Source organism: Caloenas nicobarica, chromosome 10, assembly GCF_036013445.1.
Source record: "Caloenas nicobarica isolate bCalNic1 chromosome 10, bCalNic1.hap1, whole genome shotgun sequence".
Classification (NCBI taxonomy): domain Eukaryota; kingdom Metazoa; phylum Chordata; class Aves; order Columbiformes; family Columbidae; genus Caloenas; species Caloenas nicobarica.
The window spans coordinates 12,260,780-12,286,469 of NC_088254.1; the positions used below are offsets into that span (position 1 = coordinate 12,260,780).

Below are 25,690 nucleotides of genomic sequence, written 5' to 3' on the forward strand. Positions count from 1 at the left end.
ACCGGACGGGCTGTATCCTGCCTTCTTCGGAGTTCCCTGAAGGATTTTTTACACCGCAGGAGAGAAGGGATGGAGGAATTGTTATCTATTTCATAATTATACTTTACATGTTTTTGGCCGTGTCCATTGTGTGCGATGATTACTTCCTACCTTCTCTAGAGATCATCAGTGAATGTAAGTGAACATCCTCATCTTTTTCCTGTGTAACTAAGCAGCTTGGTGTAGAACATTCTCTTTAAAAAAGCGTCAGAGTGCTCTGGAGATAAAACTAAAGAAATTTCAGAGTCTCCATGCATAGTTAGACTTAGCAATTTAACATTGAATTTGATACAATGTATCAGTTATATTGAAAAAATGTATTCTGATTACACTCTGCACAGGCATTCATTTAGAATTTGTTATCCTCATGCCTGAAGGAAAATCTTAAAACTTCCTCAGTATTAACTGAACTGACAATGTAACTTTGTGGTCAGCAGCAGTATGTGCAGATCACTAGCAAAAAAAAAAAAAAAAAAAAGGGTGCGTGGGGGAAACATGAAACCAAAACTCTCCCCATATTAGAACATGGGAGTGAAGCACCTTGCTCAAGTTTCTGTATTTCTCCCAAAGTAGCGAATAAGTATCAGCATGAGCTACTGTTTACATATTGAAGGTATGACACAGGAGGGAAAGGAGTAGCACGGTTACAACAGTTCTGTGAAATCTAATCAACCTGTAATAATTCCTGGGGCTTCAGCAGACCACTGAATTACAGAAATGGTCTTGGCTGGGAGTTCAGCTTTTAATTGCCAAGAATTATAAAAATGCCCCAGGGAAACTCATTCCTGAGCACTGGAAAACATTCTCCAGAGCAGAACACTTACAGAAAATGTAAGCTTAAACATTGCTGTAGAACTGCTATTTTTTTGTTGTTGATAACAAATATGCATTTGTCAGACTTCTTCCATAGTTAGCCATATGTCCGTGTTCTTAGCGTGGAAAACTTGATCCACGGTCACATTTCAGAAACAGTCAACTTACCAGAACAAAAATCTCATTTCATTCAAGCAGGACACAGACTCTTACACTGTCCATACGAAGTGAAAATTTGATTTTAAGATCCCAGCACCGGTTTGAATGTAGTGTTTCTGGTACGCGAAGACACGGTAGCATGGATTTCCCTGGAAGATAGACAGACTTGACACGGATCATGTAGCAATATCACACTAACGTTCAAGGAACATCCTCACAATTACTTAAATTAGTTCCTGTAATAAAGTCAGAAATGAATTGGCCCAATAAATGAGGCCATGTTTTCAATATATTATTTTACCAATTTCAAATAAATGCATTAACTGTATGAAAGGAAGCAAAGTTCGTTCTGTTAAACTGTAGTAGCTTCTAACGTTATATACTAATGCAAGTAAAGGGTACAGACTACTGACGTATTTATTTTTAAGCAATTCTTTTGCTCTATCCTCAGGCCTTGGCCTCTCTCAAGATGTTGCTGGAGCAACTTTTATGGCAGCTGGAAGCTCTGCTCCAGAGCTTGTCACTGCTTTTCTAGGTAAGAGACATACGTTTTAAAGACTCCTTGGAATCTAGAATTCCTTTCCTTGCATGCCAAACCAAAACGTACCAGAGTCATTTTCCTTACAGGAGTCTTCGTGACAAAGGGAGATATTGGCATCAGCACCATCCTTGGATCAGCAATCTATAATCTTCTTGGTATTTCTGCAGCTTGTGGGCTGCTTTCCAGTGTGGTATGTATCCACTTCGATAGTTCTGCTCCTAAGAGCCAAACAGTTACCCTTTCTGATTTGACAACAAAAGCCAAGAGAGACTTACTATGACAACTGCCAAGTTTATTATTTAGTAGCAAAACCTGCAAGTAATCAGTTTTAAGACAACTTGCTATGAAAGTTTTTAAAAACACTAACTTGTTAAATATCATAATTAAGTCATTCCTAAGAATCTTAAATTTTTACATAATATAGAAACAACATATTGATGCAGCATTTACAGCACTTAGTGAAAGTATTACAGACAGGGTTAAGAAAAGTAAATGAATCTGTGATCTGCAGGTTTCGAGGCTATCCTGTTGGCCGCTGTTTAGAGACTGTCTGGCATATACAATTAGTGTAGCGGCGGTCCTCGCGATGATATCCGACAACACAATTTACTGGTAAGAGCACAAGTAGTGTTGAATTCATGTTGACTGGAGATTAGTGAGACAGTATCTTGAAAAACAAACCAACCAACCCAAACCCCAAACTTCAAGTGGCCTGAACTGCCATTCACTAACAGAAATAAACATCCTGTTGGCTTTAAAAAAATGTAGAAAGTCACAATGCTTGTAAAGATTATTACCTAAACAAGGAAACCCTGCATATTTGTAAAGTTTGATCTGCATAGGTTTGTCTGTACAGACTTCACAATTTCTATCATAACTGTTCTGGCATAGCAATTAGTCTTCATAGTTTACTCCTTTTGAGCCTTTTTTTTGACAGCATCACCATTCAGAAAACCATGTCTGCCAGAAGCAACCATGAGCTGCTGATGTTTTAACTCTTTTCTGTTAACACTGACACTCCTGTTGCCTCAACAAGTCAGCCAGGTCCAGCAGGAGGTCCCTGAAATTTCTAACTCAAAGCAGCACATACGATCCCCCTCTTGAACCATGACAGGAAGCATCAGCAAGATGTTCAGTCAGTAAGATCCCCTGGAAAACATGCAGCTATACAATACACAAACAAGAATCTGCAGGGGAGGGAAATTAATCAAACTGCTGAAAGACATGGGGACACCAGCCACACAACTGCAAATAGATGCTTTTGTGTTTTCCTTTTGCTACTCATGCAATTTTTTTCTCTCACCTTATGCCAGCCAGCTTAATGAGTTAAAGAGTTGGGGTTTTTTATATTACACATTATGTAAAATCTATTTTTTCATTCTAGGTATGAGAGCGCATCCTTATTATTGATATATGGGTGTTATATTCTGGTACTATGTTTTGACATTAAAATCAACCAATACCTCATGAAAAAGTTCAGTCCCTGCTGTACATGTTTTACAAAAGCTATGGAAGCCAATGCCGAGCAGCAGCCACTGGTTGGATGGAGGGAAGAGAGTGGACCTCTAATTCGTCAGCAGTCAAGAACAGATAGCGGAATTTTTCAAGATGAGCAGGACTACGCTCAACTTTCAACAAGCTTGCACGGGCTCGATGAAATCTCTGAAGGTATAAGTACTGTTACGGTTGTCTCTAGCACTCTGCATGCCTGTCTGCGTCAGGTCTAATAGGGGGTAGATTCTGAGATATTATTGAGATTTTGCTCACAAAACAACTCCAGCATAGTATTTTAGTAAATCATTATTCTTCCCAGGAATATAACATTAAGGAAAATCAAAGCAGTGGCATTTATAGGAAGTTAGCTGCTAGGGGAATGCTAGGATAGTTGCTCATTTGTCTTATATTAGAACAGCAGACTTCCATCAGCCTGTGCTGGGCACATTTCTAACTTCCCAGCGACACTGCTTGTAAAATGCAGTATCAGCCAGAAGACTCACTGGTACTGTACTAATATATACTGTTTTGTTATGACAATGGCAGGTTCATAGTCCATAAAGGAAAAGCTATGGTGTGGCCACAGACCATGAGTTCCCTCTTCGCTTAGGTAAAAAGCAGCAGTTGGTGCTTACTCTTGGTAAAAGTTTTGTGTAAACCTTTATAGAAAAGTTCATTTTTCATCCATTTTAGCTCTCTCCTAGTGACATGGTAATAACATTTGATTTCAGAGTTTTGTCCAGTCTGATGTAGGTACTGGGTAAGACACGAGCTAGAACAAGAGGAAGTATTTTTTACCTTTTTTCAGTATTCTCACAAGTAGAGGCCAGTAATATGACTGTATGCTATGGATTCAAACTTAATGCTACAATTTAAAATCGTTACTTTTTCTTCAACAGATCATCCAAGTGTCTTCACCATGCCCGAGGCAGATATGAAGAGAATTTTGTGGGTGTTATCCCTTCCTATTATTACACTACTCTATTTGACTGTACCAGATTGCAGAAGACAGTTTTGGAGGAACTGGTTCATGGTGACATTTTTAATTTCAGCAGCATGGATTTCTGCAATAACTTATGTTCTTGTATGGATGGTAACAATAGTAGGTAGGTACCAAAAGTGCTGCTGCTATACAGAATCAACCAATTGAGAATCACTGAAAAGACAATTTTCTCCCTGTGAAAAGTTTTCATTTCCACAATTAACAGTCAGTTTAGCCACACATACTTTGCTGTAAGAAAACAACAAACAAAACCAACAAAAACTTATGTTTGACTGCTTAGTTTGCCACTTTCTTCCATCTAATGAAAACCACTTTAGAGTTTAGCTGCTTCAGACTGCTTACTGTCACATGAATTAGAATTTGTTTACATAGCTGTAAAAGATCTATTATCTCTATACCTGCATTTTTCTTGAACACTGTAGTGAGAGGTTTGGCCATAAATTAACTGCCCAACCCCCCCCCCCCCCCAATTTTTGCATTATTTTATTTCAACTATAGCATCATGCATTTATTAAACATTCGGGGGGAGTATGTGGGTACGTACACCTCTTACAAACCTGCATCATAAAGTGAAGTAGTAAAAGAATTGCATTTAAGTGAGAGAAGGGATATGAACCTGTGTGTAAAACATTCTTTTAAAAATATCTTAAGGTATTAGTAAGTCGCATTTCACTGTTTCTCCAGTCAGCTTGAGAAAAATCCAGTTTTTCATTTTAGGAACTAGCATAAAAAAATCTCTGAACAAGAAAGAAATGTTACAAAGCCTGCCATTTCCACATTATAGCTCACTAATCCTACTCAAGTATTCTGCTAGTTCAGCATCCTAAAATTGTTTTCAACTTAAGTTCATGAATAACTCCTTGTTCAGTGCAGAAACAGACCTGCACATTTGGCAAACCTTTGAGAAATTACTAGTAGATTGCTGGATATAACACCCACCACGTTTACTCCTTGGTCAAATAATTTTCCACTTGTACCTAAAGAGTAAGGGTTTACTGTCTGAATGCTAGAAGCCTTTGAAATAGGATTCAAACGAGTTACTGCTGTTCTGTTAGACAAAGCACTAATTCATATGAAGGCAGGTACGCTGGAGATTCAAATAGTGTAGCAGTTGTTACTCCACCTTGAAGATCTATCACAAGCCATATTGGGGTCTTTGGCCCACTACTTCTAGGTCTAATGTGTTCTATTTACATGTTAAAACACTAAACATTACACATATTATATTTAAGTCCCAGTTCTTTCATGAAGGGTGACTCAGATTCTATCATTACATAAACAGCCTGTCAGAATGCCACAAAGGTGTCATAGCTGGGGACTAAATTTTGATGGTCAAGAACAAACCTAACTTATTACACCTTTTTGTTACCTAGCAAAGAAAATTTGACTACTTATAGCAAGATATTGCTACTGATACACAAAATTATCTAAAGTCTAGAAAAATAAGATCATTCTCTCTTTATGGTCAGTTGCCAGAAAAAAACACACCACCCTATACATTAAATAGAAGACAAATCTATCTAATAAAAACAAAAAATTAGATTCACCTGAGTTTAGATTCTATCTTATAACCTTCAGAGGGCTAGAAACTGCTGTTCAGTACATAAGGCAGGTTCATTCATATTTCACCTTGGTTTGCTTGGCATGAACCATTACCTTCCAGCTTGGATGGTTTATAAAAGCTGAACTTCTTGGTCCTTCATCCTACAAATCTCTTACATAAGGAGTGACTGAAGAATAAATACCAGTACAAATTCTGCAACAGGATCATGTTAGTCCCTCTGAACCAACAAATGAGTTTCAAAAATAAATTTACTGGGCTGATGCAGACTAAGTTGGTATGTACTAGGCAAGCACTGCTCACCTACCTTACAGAGTACTGCCTCTTATTTTAAGACTGTTCCCATTCATGTCCAAATATTGCAAATAAGAATTCAGATTTCAAACAAAGATACTTTTTAGTGAACAAAAATTTTAAGAAAAACTAATTACTTAATAATTTGAATAGACATATCAAATAATTAATCATATTGATGCTTGTGAATGGTACAACTGCTGAAACAGTTTTGAGGATCTGAATCCTTGTAATTTTAAGTAAGATATTAATATGCTTACAGGATATGTGGGGCCAAAAAAAAGTAGTGGGGGAAAAATAAGGTGCTGCTTTAGCAACAATTTAAAACTTTTCTTAATTTACACCAGTATTTACCTAAAGAAATTCACACTTCTAAAGGATTACTTGCACTTACAAGTCATATAAAAATTCTGCATTTTGATTCTTCTGACTCCAATAAAAGAACTTTCTAATTGGAGTGAAATACTAAAACCATGTAGTTGAGACAGTATTGTAGTAATGATCTTAATGACGCTCTTCCCCAAGAAATACATGTGCTTTTTCTCCCCCTCCTACTTTACAAAGGGTGATTATAAGAGTTATTGCTTCGTGAGACTTTAGAGCACTAACAATGAGATGCCCAAAAACATAGAAGACTATTATATTTTCTAGAAGTTGAAGAAAATAAAAGGAGTAAATTGTTAGATATTTAAAATTCTACTGTATCTGAAAGAAAAAAGTCTGTAATTGGTATTGTCTTGACCACTGGAGACATTCCGCTCAGGTCTTTGAGAAACTCATTAAGTAAGATGGTTACTATACTACAATTCCTTTTTTATTTGATTGAAGAACAAAAGACAGGATGATATTTTGTTGTTACTGTTTTTAACTACTTTATGGTTCAGTTACTTCATATTCAGTCAAGTTGTCTGACAGATTCCTTTTGAAATTACCATACAATTACTTAATCCTTTCTCCAGCAAACAAAGTCCAAAGCAATTTCTTTGGATGAAACTTAAACTAACAACATACTTGCATTTTCTACTGTTATTTATCAACTGCAGGTGAAACACTGGGAATTCCAGAATCAGTAATGGGTCTCACATTACTAGCAGCAGGAACAAGTGTACCAGATACAGTTGCAAGTGTGCTGGTGGCTCGAAAAGGTAAAGATTTTAGTATTCAGGCTCATTCCAAGGGATGTGTTTAAAAGGTACTAACAAAAAAAGAGTTCTAGTCAACATTTCCAAAAATTCAAGGAGTAGCTTCAAAATTTTTGCTCCAGATTCTAGAGCTTAAGTTTACTAATAATAAATAAATAGCTTACCTGAAGAAGCTGTGGCTCAGGCATTTAAAGACCCCTCAGTATTTCAGAGAAGTGTTCTAGATTGGTTTGATCTGTTGTTGACCAAGCGTTACAGTTCTACTGCAAAACACAACTGTAGGTCTTGGTATTTTAAACACGACTGGAATTGATAATAGCCTGTCTAGCTTATTTTAAGTGCAACTGTGCAGATGCTGGTGATTTAGGGAGACTTACTTTTATGCTTGTGATACCCAAAACCATGTTCTGTAGAATCATGACTATAGTTCTTTCAATGAAAAGCCTGAAAAGGGTGCTCTGTGAGAAACTGAGGGCTGACGTCTTGTTCCTCCAAAACAGTTTGGCAATTTCATACAACGCAATTAAGCAGACTTATTTGTATTTCTTCTTTTCCAGGAAACGGAGATATGGCTATGTCTAACATTGTAGGATCCAACGTATTTGATATGCTCTGTTTGGGAATACCCTGGTTTATAAAAACTGCCTTCATAAATACATCAGGACCCATAGAAGTGAACAGCAGTGGTTTGACATATACAGCCATCTCTCTTGTCTGTTCTGTTGTTTTTATTTTTCTGGCAGTTCACCTCAATGGCTGGAAAATAGATAAAAAATTGGGAGCAATTTGCCTTGTACTGTACTTGGTATTTACTATATTATCCATTTTATATGAACTTGGCATCATAGGGAACAATCCTACGAGGGTCTGCGGTAACTAGTTTTAATCAGTGATTATGCTGATGAAAAAAATAAAAGCAGGAGAGAAAGATCAGTTTCTTCATTTAGTCAAAATAAAACAAAATAATTCAAAACTCCCATTGGGCTCTAAATCTTATTTACAGAACTAAGTCATGTCATTAAAGTAATATTAAGTAGAACGAAAACATCACAGCTAATTGGAGCCCTTTCTGTTAGAGTCAAGAATTACAGTATGACTACAACTCACATGTAAAACAAAAATTCTGAAAAAAAGACATCTAGTGTTTACATTACAATGTTGGTACACGCTGCGGGGGGGGAAAATAAAAATCAGAAAACACTGAACAAATCCCACTATGCAATCTTGAGATTAACAGAGAAAATGGCTTATTTTATTAAAAACAGTATAACCATTCATTTAAACTGAATGACTAGAGACACTTGGCCTAATTTTCCAAAGGCGCTGAGCATCCAAAGCTTCCACGGTCTACAGCGACCTGCAGGTGCTCAGTACCTCTAAAAAAACAACAAAAATCAGGCAAATTGTCTTTAAAAACCAAACATAGTAAGATTCAGTTAACAAGTCTCACAGTATATTAAACACTATACTGTTAAAGGCTGGTGGGATTTAAAAGTTCTTTTTACAGCTTTTATAAGCATACAATGTTACTAAAAATGACTTACTAGGATAGAGAAGCTAAACAGACATAGGAATGTTCCTGAACACAGAGTTTTAAATTATGCATTGCGATCCAAGCGTACATCAATTTCTCTGCCACTGATTTTTATGCCGTTCATCATCCTACAGGCCTTTTCAGCAGATTCTGGTGAGTCAAATCTGACTGTTCCACAGCCCTTTGATTTTCCATTCTCCATTTTTATTTCTGCAAACATTACATGACCTGAATAAATAAGTTAAACAGCAGTTATTTAAAGTTTTCAGTGCCCTAAAAACTTAAAGAACTCATCAGAAGTGTTAAAAAAGCATTTTAATATCTAATCTAGGGGTACATACGAAATCAGCACTTTCAGACTGATGGTATATTCACTCATTCAGGGAAGGTGACACAGGTCAAGACAGCAGTGAAGAATCCAAATTAACATCCACTGTTTCGAATCCTTCCTTCACACCAGCGCAAGATGAACTACGCCTGTGTCTGACCTTGAGTTTGAAAAACGTGCCCTATAAGGCTAAGGGAAGGTTTTGTGTTTGATTTACAGACACTGCCAGATGCACGACTACTGCCAGGCATTAACTGAATTATAGTTCAATCCAGTCCACCGTGTTCATCACAGCAACATATCAAGCAAACACAATTATCAAACAATCACAATTATCAAGCAACGTTATTGAGAAGCTGCAGAGCAAAATTAGAGCCTTGGTGGAATGCTAGCATGCACTATTCAGTTCCTGCAGTGTTTTAAGTTTGGACACTCAACTCGTGAGGCAACATTTTTATGTAGATGTCTTGATACCTCAGGGAACGTTCAATGCCTGGAGCTAATGAGTTTTTGCTTATGGTGTGTTATAGCCCCCAAATACCACTAGGAACAAGAAACATTTCCCTAAAATACATGCTTCTTATTTTTAAGTATCATATAATAGAGGACTGGCCTTTCACTGAAAGCAATGGAACTTATGGAGACATGGCCTTAATATTTCCTTTAAGATAATGGCATGAATAAAATCTGTTGCTTATATTTGTGCTTATAATTCTTTAAAAAAATCTGAAAGTTGCCGAGGCAGTTAAGACTTAAAAAACCAAACCAAAAACAAACAAAACCAAAAACAAAACAAAAAAACAACAAAAAAACCCAACAACCTCTCGTTATATCCTCCAGCTACAAAAATGCAAACACCTGAAAATTTTTCATAGTTGAACCGCAAGTTCTAATTTATATCAAAACTGTAAGCAGCTGTACAAAGATTGTCTTAGGTATCAGTAGTATGTTTTAAATTGTCTTTTCTGTCTCTCCAAGATAAGAAAAGCCACCCTGTAATTCAGTTAAAGCTTTCCATTCTGAAAGTGTGTTTTCAAAACAAAACAATCATACATTTCTACATCCCAGCTTCATTTTTCATTCGCTTCTGTGAAAAGACAACTTTTCTGAATTAGATAAAAAGAATTATTGGATATTTGTAGCAATCCTTTATCTTACATAAAAAGGGCCTTTCTTTCTTAACAGAAAGGGGAAGAAACACAGCCTGCAAATATGCTAATCAGGATCATCTATTTGCATAAAAAAAAATCTGCCACTTTGGCAAAATTATTAACTCTGACTTCATGCAGCACCATTTCTGGAAGTAATGCATAACCTGGACAGGCCCAGGCCCCTGCACGCATTTGTCTCAAAATAAATGCTACATTATATACGCTGTGTTGGCCAGAGGACACATAATACCTGCTTCAAAAAAGAAAAAGTTCAAAGAGTAATTTTATCAATGGAATGGGTTGAAGTTTATAGCAGATGAGCACTCAGAACCAACACAGCCCATGCTGTACTTTGGTCTCATGTGTTTTGTCATGCCTAAAAACTATTTATATAACTCAGGAAAGCTTGGGGAAGTAAGGAAGATTAGGCTAGCCAGACTCTTCCTTCTGGATAAAGCAACAACCTCGTCTTCCTATACATATCTAACAAACGCCATATAAAACACGAAATCAATGGAGCTGAACAGGGAAAAAATTCATATACATACCACACTGACTGAATTTTTCCTTTAGCTTCTGCCAGGTCAAGTCAAAAGGAAGCTAGAGTAAAACAGCATTAATAACAAAATATTACAAAGAGAAAAAGAGCACGTAATCAAACATTTAAACAAAATAAGCTCATGGTTTCTATATATTCAAATGCTTACATTTCTCACAAATATCTGGTTGCCTTTAGAGCCTAATCTCTCTCTCATGCCACCTCCCATCGGGCCAGGCACAAATCCACGATCGATATCGATGTTCCTATCCAGGCCTCCACCCATAGCTGGTCCCATTCGATCAAAACCAGAACTCATCCGATCCATCCCCATTCCCATTCCTCCAGCCATACTGTTCATACCACCCATTCCACCACCTACATAGAGAAAGAAAAGGAGAATAAAATAAAAATCTCTTTCTAGTAATAAACACACAAGTATTTTGTAAATAATAATAATTATTGTTATTATTCTTTTGTATCAGGAGAAAAATAATTTCAATAAAACTGCTGTAACATAAATCATAGCTTCATACATGCACAGTGATTTATCTAGTAGCATGGCTAATATTTTAAGGGAAAGTACTAGAAGATACAAAGTGTCAGTTCTAAAATAAAAGTAAACTGCATCAAGCTATTAGTCACACCATCTAGCGCAGTAAAATGTTGAACACGAGTGAAGAATTAAGATGTAAAGGCTGTCCAGTTTAATTAAGAAAAATCTGATACCGTGTACCAAAAAGAGATCAAGTAAATAACTGAGGCAATGTTAAGATATACATAATTTGACTGTACACACTATTGTTTATTTTGCTTCCTGCATTCACATTCAGCTTTATTTAATGCAGCCATACCCACATTTAATGACACAATCTTCTAGAGAAACTGGATTTTGCAGAGAACAGATGTTACTGCAAGTACTCTGAAGAGCACGGACTTGCCTATGATATGTGCAATGAACAATATTAACATACATTACATAAAGAACTAAGATCAATGGCATTCATATAACCTATTATAATCTTCCTGAATTCATAACTAAAAATTAATGTAAAGCAAAACTATCGAGATCATTCATGAGGGACGCTCATTTTAAGCTTTTCACCTCTCAAGATCACCACTAGCAAGATTTTAATTTCTCATCTGCTTTAGCCTGAGGAACTCAGAAATTTGCTGTAATAAAAACTCAGTATTGGATTTTTTCGCAAAATTAAACTGAGTGATAATCTGAAATTCAAGGCTAATTTTTTATTTAAATGATGAGAGATTACTGAAGTTCAGCTTCATGAAGTTAACACAAGTAACTGTGCATATTCATCTTTTTTCTGGAACAAAAGTTTTCTTGAATCACTTCTTCCAAACCAGAACCCATTTCAAAACTAAGATTAAGGGAAAGACTGTATTAGCAAGCTTTCCTCTGAACTTTTACCTCAACAGAACAGCTTTAAAAACTGTTAGACTTGCAATCACATGCAACAGAATTCTACTTCTTCCAACACTGGCAAGACACTACAACAAAATCCTCTGATGTAATTACATATACACCATATCGTTACATTGCCTGTGCATTTACATTCTATTAAAACGAATTAACCTACTCATTCCAGATCTTAATGGGCCCATGCCAGGAGCTCCCATTCCTCCTGCAAACACACCAATCATCGCACCACCTAAACAGGAAAAATAATAAAATTACATAGACTGAAACCACCAGTCAGTGACGACAACAACAAAGCACACGCTGACGAAGGGCACTGATTGCATGTTACCCAGCAGTTCTTTTCTACAGAGCACTTTTACCCGTGCCTTTATTATTCAAACGAAATAGGAAACATCTAGTAAGTAACATTAGTTCCTCCTTCTCTGTTATGGTATTTTAAGCTACTAGGATTTCTTTCTAGCTTTTCTCCCCTCTGACAGTCTGCCAGCAGCACAAACTCCCTACAACTAAATAAGCCATTTCCCACATTGGGAAGAACAGCCTCAAAAGTGAAGGGTTCATCTTATTTGAACTTCATAGTACAAAAATGCCCTCGTTTCTTCTATTTTTAAGAAATTAATGGAAAAGCTATGAACAGCTCTCCCAATGTCTTTCTTTACTGCATATGAAGAGTGAGTTGTGGAATTTGCTAGGAAAATGGGAGAAAGGGAATCAAAACTTAATAAAAGCTATCTGGCAAAACCTGGCACCTCCAGAACAGCAGAGATTGATCCTAGAGTGAGGTAAAAATCATTCTTTTCATCAAAGTGCTAATATTCAGGAAAGTAATCCCAAGGGAGCTTCCAGAACTGTAGAAACTCAAAAGAACTACATTCCTGTCACTGCAGAACAGAGTGGAACTGTCAGCTGCATTTATTTTCCTTGATTTTCATACCTAAAAGAAGCAGTTCGGTTTTTACTTATGGCAAAATAGATCAATAACCATCATCTTTAGGCCAGACATCATTGTTTTAATATCTAAAAAGGTCACTGCTGAGTATTCCATTAGATTAATTTTCTCCACACAGTTCAAAACAGCAACAATTGTTCCCTGCCAGTCTCTTGTGGGAAATATTTGTCTCCTCAGTAAACATGCTGTCATAGCCACATCAAGACATCAAAAAATAAGGACTAGCCTCTTTAAAAAAAAAAATACAGACTGTGAACACAAGCAGGATTACTCCCAGTACTTCAGCCAACAGTTTGCATATGAGGAAGATCTTCATATTTATTCACTAGGCCAGAGAGGGTCTTGCAATGAAACACCAAGTCAAATTTTAAGATTGCTGTCAGCGCAATTGTTTTTTGTACTTAAAAAGAATCGTAAAGACAAAACAAAAGAAACACAGTTTTCCAGAGTTAGAAAACCTTAGTTGTTTGCAAGTACATCCCATCCACACCCAGTCTCTTTCAAAAGGGGGGGAAAAAAAAAAAACAAAAAAACAAAAAAACAGCCTCCCCAGCAGTCCAAGATGCACTTCAAAAAAACCCCCAAAACCAACCTGAAAGCTCAAATAATCTTAAGCAAGATTTCAGCTGTTTCTGACCTCAGGGGCATCCTTTACCTGTACTTTTTCCCCCACTGCCTTTTCAGCAACAAAAAATTATATGCTTGGAGATGCTCCATGACACAACCTTTGATTTTTTTGATACTTCAAAATTTTGCCAATTTAAATGGCAACTCCAACGATTCTGCTGCAAATCAAACATCCTCATTTTCACTAACTGATGCCCTCCTTGAAACTAGCAGGGTACTAAAGCCAAATGCACTCACAGCATTTTCTTTTAAGATACCATTAACCTAAATACACAGCGTTTCAAAAAGATGGACCCAATGTCAAAGTAGTATATTTCACAATGGCAATATGTTACAATTACACAAAAATTTACAAACAGTTTATTGAGTTATCAAGCAGTAATCATTTGAAACTCTATGGCCTGCCCTTTCCAGTGGTAAGAGTTTCACTCATGGGCAGTTTGTGGTTGCAGAGATATAGAGAAGTCAAATTCAGTCCATCTTTTTGGAACACCCTGTATTGTAACAGGAGTCCACTAGGGCCTTCCCTGATTAAAAATTATATCTATTAACTATTATATTTGTAAATCCCTACAATATACAGTATGAAGATAAATGCTTTCCCCAAATTGTTATTTATATTTTACAGATTAAAAAAACCCCACACCTAAGTGATGGCTACAATAAACACTCAGATTACATCCTTGTAGTAATGACTGCGGGAAAGGGTACAGAGGAAGATGACCAAATGAAATCAAGTCTCTTCTTCTAGTAAAGCTCTTTCAATACCATGTTGCAATTTGCCACGAGAAATTTAACAGTTACCATACCCATCCTTCCAAAAGAATCTCCAAAACCACGGTTCAATGCCATTTCACTACGACCAAAATCTCTGTCCATGTTTCCTCCCATTCCACCACGGAACATTTCTGCAGAGAACAGAGCAAAAAAACCAGAAATATTCTGTTACATACATCTAAGCTGATGTTTATACAATACTTGTTTCACAGCTGTTTGTTTAAACAGAAGTGGGTTTAATGCACAAGTCAGAGGCATCTATTAAATACTTAACTCCCACACCAGTTCCTGTGTCTCCAGTCATGCCATTGACTGTATTTCCTTTAAACTCATCTACACTACCCATTCCTAAAGGAAGGGCTTTTAACAAATAAATATTAGCAAACTAATCAGCGGATGAGAACAGCATTCGCCTACCTCCCATTCGGTTGACTCCAAATCCCCCCATATTAGGCACTCCTTCCATTCGACGAAATCCGGCAAGTCCTGTAAAATAAGAAAAAGCGTTTTCTATACAGTATTAAAAGAACACTTAATACAAATAATTTTACTGCACGTACCGCCTCCCATTCTGTTCATCCCGCCAAATCCTGGACCGTCTATTCCCATACCTTCAAACCAAAAAGACGAACACTGTTTAGAAGACAGGTAAGATCCTAATGGATTTAAACAACGCAGAGACAGTTAACATCTCAAAAGCACACTACGCAAGGACACAAGGCTTGCTTTGACAGAAGTATGTCATTTTTTCAAATACAGAAGTGACAACTTTAAACATAAAGCTCTGTAAAACTTAAAAATTACGAACACATTTACCTCCTGGACCCATGCTCCCCATTCCACCACCCATGCTCAACTGTGTTGCACTGATGGGCTGTCCACCTGGTCCAAGTCCCATACCAATGCCACCAAGACCACCTTGAAAACAAAAATAAGTATCACCAGAAGAAAGATTTTTCTTCTGTATCATAAAGAGACCACAGTAAGCAAAAGTACTACTAAACTGTTCCAAGGCTCTATAGCAACATATACTAAGTGCAAAGAGCAGAAAACAGAGCGTGCACTCACGAGGTAACTGTGAAGCTTTGCTGTCTGTAACACGGAAATCTTCATGAGGAACTGATTTGTCATCCTGATAAAAAACAAGGATGTTATGTTACGATCCTTTCAATGTTTTGGCAGAGACATGTAAGGTAGAAAGAAACATCCGCAACTTACCATTTTTACATGCATGGGTCTATCAAACAGGAATTGTCCATTGAACATAGCTGAAGAAATGCAAGTCAAGAAATCTAACTACAAAAGACAATTTATTTCAGAATAATCACTGTAATAACTCATTTTATTTCTGTACCATTTTAGGAGTCATATCTTTTCTTTCCTATTCTTGAGAATGCCAATTCAAAGGCCTGAAGAGACTATACAAGCTGTTAGGTATATAAAAGTTAGTTTCACACGTCATAGTCTCCCGTATTTTAATCTTGTTTAACATTATCAGGAACACCTTTTTAGACTTCAGCAGTAAACTCAGTCACTATTCAAAATGTTATCTGCACAGTATTACACTCCAGTCCTTATATACTAGCTACAAGGCAAATAAGCACCATTTGCAAAACCACGCTATCAGAAGTCATTAAAGACTACTCTGTATTTCATCAATTATTTTTCAAACCCAAGGATACAGATTGCTTGAACAGCTTCAATTGCTTGTTCAAAGGTAACTGTTCCCATTCCTCGACTCTTGCCATCTTTATCTTCTTTGATGTCTGCACGCTTTACAGTTCCAGCAATACTGAATACCTCCTTCAGCTTCTTCCAGCCAACTTTAAAGTCAAGCTTACACACAGAAATACACATGTGATTTCAGTGCACATTCTGCCATTACATTTGGAAGAGGTTTTCTGCATTAACTCTTCAGCTTCACAAAATGCTTGACATATGTAAATAAGCTGGATTTTGTAACATATACACACTGCAACCAAGTTCAAAAGTGTCAACTAAAAGCAACGATTTATACTACATACATGTATTTTACATTAATTGACATAGTAACATTGAGAAATGGTGGGTTCTTGTCAAGAGCAGCTGTACTCCCACAAGCCCCCTTGCGGACATAGTTGTCTTTTGTGCAAAAAAAGAAATTATGAAGTTCTAACAAATATAACAGTTTAAGTTACTCTAAGCAACTAGCCAGATAAACTGAAGTGTATATTTAATTTAAAAAATGCAATTGTAAATAAAGATACATGAAATATTTTTGTCGAATTGACAGACGACTGTGCAATAATTCAAAATGCATGTTGCCCTCAAGAGTTTAATGTATCTTTCATGTCCAAAATCTGAATACATATCCGGCATTTTTAGTTGAATACACTAGTTGTGAACTAATTTCCAATTTCCTCTTTATATTAAAACTGAACTATGCAGGAATATATTTTACAAAGACCAAATATCACAGTTATAAAATTAACTTACATTAGCAACAAAAATAGTGGACCCAAGCCTGCCTGCTTGCAAGTTGCTTATAACCTCAGGAGGAATGTTTGGATTATTGAGAATAGAAGGTGGTAAATTCATTATTCCAGGTGCCACATCAGGTCCATGTCCTCCTGGAAACTGCCCTCCTCCACGCTGTATTGCCCTACGAGCGTGTTCACCTTCAGGATCCTGAAACATGGGCAAAAATTACGTCAACTTAATCATCAGCAAGAGGACTGGCAACAAACAAAAAGGTACTATTTGAAATTCTACATAAACCCATCAAAATTATCAACTAGTATCCTTGTCCATGTCAGAGGGATCAAGAACTGAATTAGCATGGAGACCTAATTCCCTCACCTCTAGAGGTGGGTCCTTTCAGATGAGGGTTGAGGCATATTGGCAAAGCACTTGGTGAGGAAGCGTGCACTGCCACTTCACATGCTGTACCTAGCCTATGGACAAGTAGAAAAGATTTCAATCTAAAGGACTGTTAGTCTAGCATCTTCTTCCAAGAACTGAATTAATTTAGGGTTTGGGGTTTTTTTTATTTGTTAATAGCGTTATTAAAGTTGTGACAAGACAAAGAACTGCATCAGACACTATCATATGCTAAAAACACTACAACAGAAATGTTCATATTAATTTCACTTTCCAGTCAGCACAAGTTCTCTACTTCCAGCTCCATTTTTGCACGTACGTAGCAGTCTGATACTCAGCTCATTCTGTGTCATATTTTGAAGCAAGTAAGCAATGTAAATATAGAATCACTTAGGCTGGAAAAGACCTAATGACACTAAAGTAAGAACATGAAGTTGTTTTAAAGAAAAACAGCATTAGATTATTTTGACTTTAGGACACACTTTTTGTCAGTTCACTTGGCATAGCACCAAGACCTTCTGCAAGCCACCAGGCACATTAGCGCATTAAGAAAACAACACAAAAAATTCAACTGGAAATCACACAGCTAAGATGTATTGTCATCTCGTCAGTTATAGTATCTTCACTATTTTGAATTAAAAACAGCAGCAATAACCATACCTCTTTAATATTCAGGGGTCTTCCACTAAGATCATATTTGTTCATAGTTTCTAATGCTTTCTTAACAAAATCTTCATCTTTGAATTCAACCACACTTTGAAGGAACAAAACATTCAAAGTATTAAAATCAAGTTTAAAATGTTAAAATTAGCAGAATGTTTGGATAGTAGTGTGTTTCTACACACATAGAAAAAGAAACTTACCCACAACCCTACATCCATGATGATTTGTCATCATATGTAAAGAGAGAAAAAAAAAAAAAGTCAGTCAACACATATGATAGAGCATTTAAGATTCCAGCTAAAGATCCCAGCTTACTGTTAAATAACTATTGAAGATATTTTCAGCTTCAAAATCCATAATATATGCTCTTTAGTGGTAGCCAATCTGAATTGCTCCTACTTTCTCAACATACATACCTTTCAAATGCAAGAGAATACATTATCTTTTATTCTCTTTGAGCCAAACGAGAATTGGAAAAATGCCACACAGATCCATGTAAGGACAACTGGAGAGAGGAGGTAGGGGAAAGGGTGGAAAGAAAAAAAGCCCCAAAACATAACAAAAAAACAATCAAGACACTCATCGTGTCCTTAAAAGCTTCACACTGACTACGGAAGTCAAATCTACCTACATTAAACATACAAGTATGATGAACAAAGAGTCTGCATACCTCTTCAGTATTACAAGCATAATTGAAAAATTACTTTGGAAGAAAATCACCTATTGACTGCACCAGAATCCTTCTAATAAAGCAAAGGGCTGAAGATTGCTTTAAGTAAAGCAAAGCTGACAGCATGTTTTAGTTTTAACAAGTGTTAAAGAAAGTCATTTACAACAATTGATACAACCTCAGTTAAGAGTCAAAACCTGCATTTCTCATGTTCTCTTTGCAGGTTCGGAGCTACTATTGGCCAAACTTTTGACTATTTTTAAGACGACAAAGGAGCTTTAACAATCGTCACTCTTAGTGCCTCATTGCTGGCACTCTGCTGGCTACAAACCACCTCTATCCATTTAGTTTTAAGAAAACAAATACATTAATCCAGTGTTTAGAGTACCAACCCTGCAAAGCTGTCAAATCAGGCACTTCAAACAGTATTTTCTTAGCTAACGTTTTATACTCATTTGCCTCAAGAAGAGAATACTATGCTAACAAAATTTAAATAAAATCAGTGGTTTATTGAACATCCTTTGTACGAAACAGATTTGTACCAAAACAAAGATATTGGCTAAAAAGAATTAAGTAAATGCCATTTGTTAACATTTACAGAAGTATTTCGTCCTTTACAGCCAGCTAGCTTGAGTTGCATGAAAGTGTCAGACTACTTCTAAGACAAAATCCTCAAGGCTATCATAATGAAAATCAATGTAAAAATGAAACTTACTTTCCAATAACTGGTACAGGTATTATACAAAAATAAAACTGCTGAGGAACTTTTACACCTCTAGCAGATTGTTGCCCACGGCACTTACCCTTGATTTTCCTTCAGCATCCTTAAACAGCTCCACGTATGTAACCTCACCAACTACATAAGACATACAAAGGGAAAATACCAAGAGACAATGCATTTAAACACCAGTATCTTTCTTTACTGTGCCCCTGTGCACAACTCTACAGAGCAGCACCTATTATTCACCAACAATCAAAACCAGACCAACATACCTCCTGCCAATGGCTATAGAATTTAGCTAATTTTCAGAAATATGCAGCAGCCACATTCTCAAAAGCTAAAACCAAACAACTATATTTAACCTAATTCATACTACAGATCATATTTTGGCCAGTATGATATAGTTGGTGAACAAATTCAGATATACACAGTCCCTTAACCTCACAAATGAAACGTCAACGTTCACTAGAAAGTGTTACATTTATCATCCTACTCACAACACCTGTTTTAAGGTGACTTTCTACCTGAATGTCTTCAATAGTAAGTTTGCCTTCAATAATAACTAAATTTACTCATCAAATATTTCACAGCAAGCCACTCACTTTCTAAAGTAGGAAGTTTCAGTAAATAAACCAATCAAATAGTCACGTCACCTTACAACAGATAAACCAGCAGTTACAGAAGGGGGGGTCTGGCATTTTTCATAGCCTAAAAGCCAAGTGTGCTTTGCATTACTTTTGAAGAATCAATTTTTTCAAAGAAAACACAGAACTAACTTTTTACAGAATTCATATATTAGCATTGTTTTACACCAAACTGAAAATAAAATGTTTGGGGTAGTAAGATTACTCTATCAGAACTGCAACAATAGTAACAAGCTTTTAATACACATCTCCAGACAAACAGTCATGGCAGTAGTGACAATGTAGACAAAGATAATTCCACAGCCAGATTCCACCAAAGAAATACAAAACAACTTTTGAAAGACATCCTTTATTATTCATGTTAACACACTAAATCTGTTGCTTAAATACAACAGCCCTTAAAAAAAAAATCTACAAAGACTACAACTAGACGAAACACAATCTCTTTAAGAAGTCATGAGGTCATGCATATACTCTCTACTGTCACACCAGAATGGCAGAAGATCATAAGCACTTCAGTTACCCATCCTACCCTATAATGCAATTGTCTCAGATGAAAGAGGGGGAAGGGAAATAGATGTACCAAGTAAAGGAAAAAAAAAAAAAGAAGTCAAATCAAATCTGTGTGGCTCAAAGGACATATACATTCCATTTCAGTTCTACCCCTTTCTGTGTGAAGTGTATTATAAGGAATAAGTTACCTTTCTCTCTCATAAGATCTTTAATAGCTTGCCATTTCATGTCATACGGGATGTTGCTAATAAAAACTCTATTACGATTAATAGTCTTCTTCTCTCCGGTGCCTGCATTCTTGTCCTTAGAGTAGGGGTGGAATCTATTCTTACTTCCAAGAGAAGGGATTGCCTTTGGTTTTGCAACATACTTCTCTTTCACAGGCGCTTTCTCTTCTTTTGCTGTCTCATCATTATCCCTACATTAAAAACAACAAAACCAAAAACATGTTAGTCTTGTGTTGGATCATTAGACTATTATACCTCCTACAGATATAGCTGTATACTTCCTATGCTATTAGAACTCCCAGGATGTCAAATCCTGCTTTTCAAGTTAGGAAAAATAAACTCATGCTACCGATCTAATTCCAAAATACGTTGCTTTATCTAGAACAAAAAATGTTACCATAGATTTATTCACTACCGTAGGTAAAGAAAGCACATCTTGCTACTTCAGTTACATTCCATTTCCATTATGTATGCCAAGATTCAGCAATATGGTACTATGAAACTACTACAAATACCAAAATACCACAGCTTAGCTGAAAAATAAGCTAGAGCATCTGTACTTTGGTGCTTCAATAATATTCACATCAGACCTGGCTACCTTACACGATAGTCACCAGAGAAGTGAGAGTCAAAACGGTCTAACTTATTGAACAGCTTGGTATACTTCATTCAATATAATAATAATATATAAAAAGCAACTCTTAATACGTTGTAGATCAAATCACGTTTTATTATGTAAATAGTTTTTATTCACAATTTGTGCCAGGCCGCTTTTAGACAGAAACCAAAATTCAATAAAGGACAACAAATGCTCTTTCACTTTCACGGCTTAACACTACTAGAATTTGAAAACTTGCTAAATGCATAGGAAATAGGTATATTAAGGCACGCTCTGCATCTAAGACTAATTAAGTCACCAGGCATTATCCACTAGAAACAACAACAAAATGAACTTCCGGTCCTCCATCTTTCAAAAATATAGCACCAGCAGCTGTTCTCCTTCTAAAGTCTTTTTATTTTTACATGAAGATGCAGGAAAATTTCCTTCCTCTCTTTTAAAGCAGCACAAATCTTAACTTCGATAAAACTATACACTTTGAACAGAATTAGATGAAATATCCAAAACTCTTCAGCACTCTTGATAGCATTACTGTCAAGAGGTGGTCTAGCATGCTAACAGAGGATCAAGGTGCCTGAATTGTTAATTTAAAAAAAGGTGAACTGCTGAACTGAAAGAATCCAAATGTAATCCACTAAACAGATGCTACTTAAAGATATACATGGTTCAAATCTCATGCACTTCATGAGAAAGTTCAAAAGTATTTTTACACAAACATTTATTTCAAAAAGCCAGTGTTTGCCACTCGAGCTAGAACAATTACAAGGAAAGGCCCTACAGGACTGTCAAAGTGACTGATTGTGAACCCTCCTTACATTACATCACTATCTTCACATTTTTTCCCACATTTCAGAAAACTTAGGTTTTATCTCATTTTGACACTTTGGAAAGTTTCTGGTGTAAGATTAGCCAAAACACACATTTCAGTTTTACAACTACAACATATGGCAAGATCACCTATTTCGATTAATTGAAATTAGTTTTTACAGCTGTCTGCATAGTTATTAACAACACAGTGAGTAAGTGGCAGTCTTGCACTCCAGAGAACATGCAAATAGCCTTTTATGAAGCTAAATGTATTATCTACTCAAGCTTGGGCACTTTTCAGGGGGGAATAAATTCAAATGCATCCATATTTCTCTCATGACTTCTTCCCAAATTTTAAAGTACTCATGATATGAACTTCGTGGTCCTTGTGTTTACAAGTGGATTAAAAGAGGATAAGCAGCTGAGAAATGTGTTGACACTCCTCTGGGCTAAGTATTCATAAAATTTAAAACATTCAAAGTCAACAACGCGTTATCTGGTTCAAGTATCCTCCAGCTTCCCTCCGTGTCATCCCTCCTCCACACCATCCTGTCTGTGTGGCAATATCATTCTTGTGTGGCTTTGTAACGAAGTGAAATGGGGGGAACAACACAGGGAACTGGAGGGAGCTGGAAACAGAGGGGAGGGAAAGAACAGAGTATCAGATTTTTCAGTTCAAATCAGTTCCTTCCAATCCAGTCCCATTTGCAAATGCAAAACTTCCGCCCAGTGAGACCCCTAGTAAAATCCAAGTTCTTCCTTAACTTTTTAGGATTAGAGCAATGGATGCTCTGTAGCCTTTTCAGCTCTTTCCTGCTTAAAGGATTAGGAAACAGCCTCTGGGTACTAAATGTAGTGCACAGGAAGAGCCAGGTCTCCAAATATGAAATCCACAGACTCTACAAGGCCTGCCTGTACAAACCTGTAGAGAGCACAGAGGATATGCGTTTGGCATAAACTCTTAAATCTGGGAAATGAGAAGACATTTCACTCAGCCTGGGGATCACAGCCAGTCTCATGAAAACAGAAGATTAATGAAAAAAAAATACCCAATCCTTCTTACAAAACTAAACTGCTGAAACCAACTGGCCAGTGAACAAGCTGGAGGCCAAGATCCTTCTATGGATATAGTTCTTACCCTCCTCCTTGAATACTGAAAAAAATTTCAAGCAAATAATACATTCAAAGTAATGCCATGTTAGTCACCTACAGACCACAGAAAAGACAGTCTCAGAAACCATGACTTGACATTTTCTTGGGGGAAAACCAATAATTTCTACTCTTTATCTTTTGAATGAACTAATAATTTTATACTTTTAATTATTATTTGCCTATGAAATCACTAACAGATTTCTAGGGTTCAAAAAGATGTCTAAGTCAATTTCTTAGGGAAAAAAAACCCAACACATCCTCCTAAAAATGGCAATTTTTACCTTTTGAAAAATAATACCTTTGAACTTCTATAATTTCTTTGGAAACAAAAGACAAGGTTTCCATATATAAACACAAAACCAGAAGCCTACAAAATAATAAGCACAAGATAAATCAACATGAAAGCCTTAAAAGCTGTGGGGTTTTTTTTAAAGAAACTTCTACTACTTTGCTCACAAGTGGCTATGCAAATAATAAGATCAGCGGAGACAGAAATGCAAGAAGTTCAAAGCATATGATTCTAAAGCATACAGATCAGTTTAGCTTTGTTGCACTGAACAGTTCCACTTCTCAACACAACAAATTTAGAGAAGTGTGCAAGTTGAGACCAGGATTCCTCTCCAATTTAATCCAAGTGCTAAGCAAACCTGGTTACTGAAATACTTTTTTAAGTACTACATTTCACCTGCACACTGACAGCTTAATCCTTTGTACATGTGTTTTGGGGAAGACTGGAAACTATCTGAGAAAAAAATAAGATTTGAAACTCCATTACCAAGAACTTTGCATTCTTTTCAAACATAAAGTTGTAATTTCTACCACACAAAATGACTGGGATTTTTCACATGCTTGTGATCAGTTTCAGAGGGAAAAGAAGAAAATTGCTGGCAGAAGGAGAGATACAGAGGATTTAAGTCATTACTTTAACAGCAGCAACCCCAAAAGTCAATAAAATGTTTTATGCCTCAAAGGTGCAAAAGAGTCACAATCTTTCTGTGAAAATTCAATCCCAGTTTGCGTAGTTTGGAAGCTGAGGGCCAGGCTCAGGGGAAAAAAACAAAACCAGAACCAAACCACCACCTGTTGTTTTATGGTAATGTGAAATCTATAACTTGTAAGCTATTTGAATTTCACAGGGAGTCAAGTAAAGGCATGAAGGACATCTTTATTCCTGCAGCTTTATATTGAACTTGATCTCTTGAGCATTTTTTAAACAGTATCAAACCTGGGCTGCTCAGAACATGTCAGCTTCACAGATCTCCACAGCTTTGACGTACTGCAACAGTGGGCCTACTATAAATGTATCTTCCCTCCAAGCTGCAAGCACGATTAGAAGAGATCCTAAAATTCCAATGATGTGAGGCTAAAATCTGGTTCCTGTAAAGAATGACAACCCTTCAAGCCTGGCATCCAGAACAACCAAACCCATCAAATGTTATTCACAGTATTTTTCTAGAGAGCTGATTCTTCTAGCTCTCATATAATACGTGCATTTTAGATCTGCTATATAAGGCACAGTTTACATATTCCATATACGTTACTATTTACAAGAAAATTTTGTGCATGTATGTGGGGTTGTTTGTTTTTAAAAAGTAAATCACTATATATAGGGCTGTCTTGCCATTCTCACGTAAGCAAGGATTAGTTCAAAGGCTTCACAACACATACCGCTACGGTGAGAAGCAGAAACGCAAACAAAACCATGAACAATGCAGACCCCTTCAAGGAACGGAGCCTGTGAGAACCGGCCTGGCCAGAGCCCGTCAAGGCCGCCCCGGGGCTCCCCCAGCCCGGGGCTCCCCCAGCCCGGCCTCCCGCCGGTGGTTCCGCGCCGCCAGCACCCGCGGCGGCTGCGGCTTCACCCAGACACTTCACCTTCCCTCACACCCCGGCCACGGCCTCCTCCGTGCACCCTGCCGGAACTCACCGGGGCGGGAGTGGCCTCTCTCGCTACCCACCGCCCAGCCCCGGCCCCGGCCCCCTCCGGCCGCCGCCCACCGGGGGCTCGGCGCTCGGGCCGCGCAGCGCCGGAGCGGCTCCATCCCCTGGCGGGGGAGGAGCCCGGCGGGGCGGGGGGAGGAGGAGACCGGCGCCTTCCCCCCGCCGCGGCCTAGGCGGGCCCGCCGCACCCCCGTGCTCTCCCGTCCGCGCTGCCCCACTCCGCCCGGCCCGGCCCCGCACACACATTTTCACGCCATTAGCGCTGCCCCCGCCGCTCTCGGTCGCTGTCGCCTCCTCCTGTGGCGGCTGTTGTTTCGGCGGCGGCTGTTGCGGCGGCGGCTGGCTGGCGGCGGCCTCCTCAGCTCCGCGCTGCGGCGCAGCGGCCGCAGCCTCCGGCTTGTCGGTCTCCGCCATTTCGTGGCCGGGCCGCGGCCCCGCTACCGCTGGCTTTGAAAAGGGCCCGGAGCGCCTCGGCCTCGCCGC

At 37.6% G+C, this 25,690-nt stretch overlaps 2 protein-coding genes across 2 annotated transcripts; one reads left to right on the forward strand and one right to left on the reverse strand.

Moving 5' to 3' along the window:
* Positions 1-92: 92 nt before the first annotated feature.
* SLC24A5 (solute carrier family 24 member 5) lies at positions 93-7,926 on the forward strand. Its single transcript, XM_065641521.1, has 8 exons — positions 93-174; positions 1,463-1,546; positions 1,639-1,742; positions 2,064-2,164; positions 2,937-3,220; positions 3,946-4,152; positions 6,948-7,049; positions 7,604-7,926. The coding sequence occupies exons 1-8, from the start codon at positions 108-110 to the stop codon at positions 7,924-7,926; spliced, it is 1,272 nt and encodes a 423-aa protein (XP_065497593.1). The 5' UTR covers positions 93-107.
* On the reverse strand, positions 1,895-25,690 carry MYEF2 (myelin expression factor 2). The gene is made up of 17 exons (XM_065641522.1): positions 25,452-25,690; positions 20,650-20,879; positions 19,387-19,439; positions 18,114-18,121; positions 17,911-18,004; positions 16,867-17,058; positions 16,074-16,227; positions 15,610-15,659; positions 15,460-15,523; positions 15,208-15,309; positions 14,952-15,002; positions 14,809-14,877; positions 14,424-14,522; positions 12,196-12,267; positions 10,767-10,975; positions 10,608-10,659; positions 1,895-8,808 (listed from the first exon to the last, which is right to left on the reverse strand). Exons 1-17 carry the CDS (start codon positions 25,619-25,621, stop codon positions 8,645-8,647), a joined length of 1,833 nt encoding a protein of 610 aa, XP_065497594.1. The 5' UTR covers positions 25,622-25,690; the 3' UTR covers positions 1,895-8,644.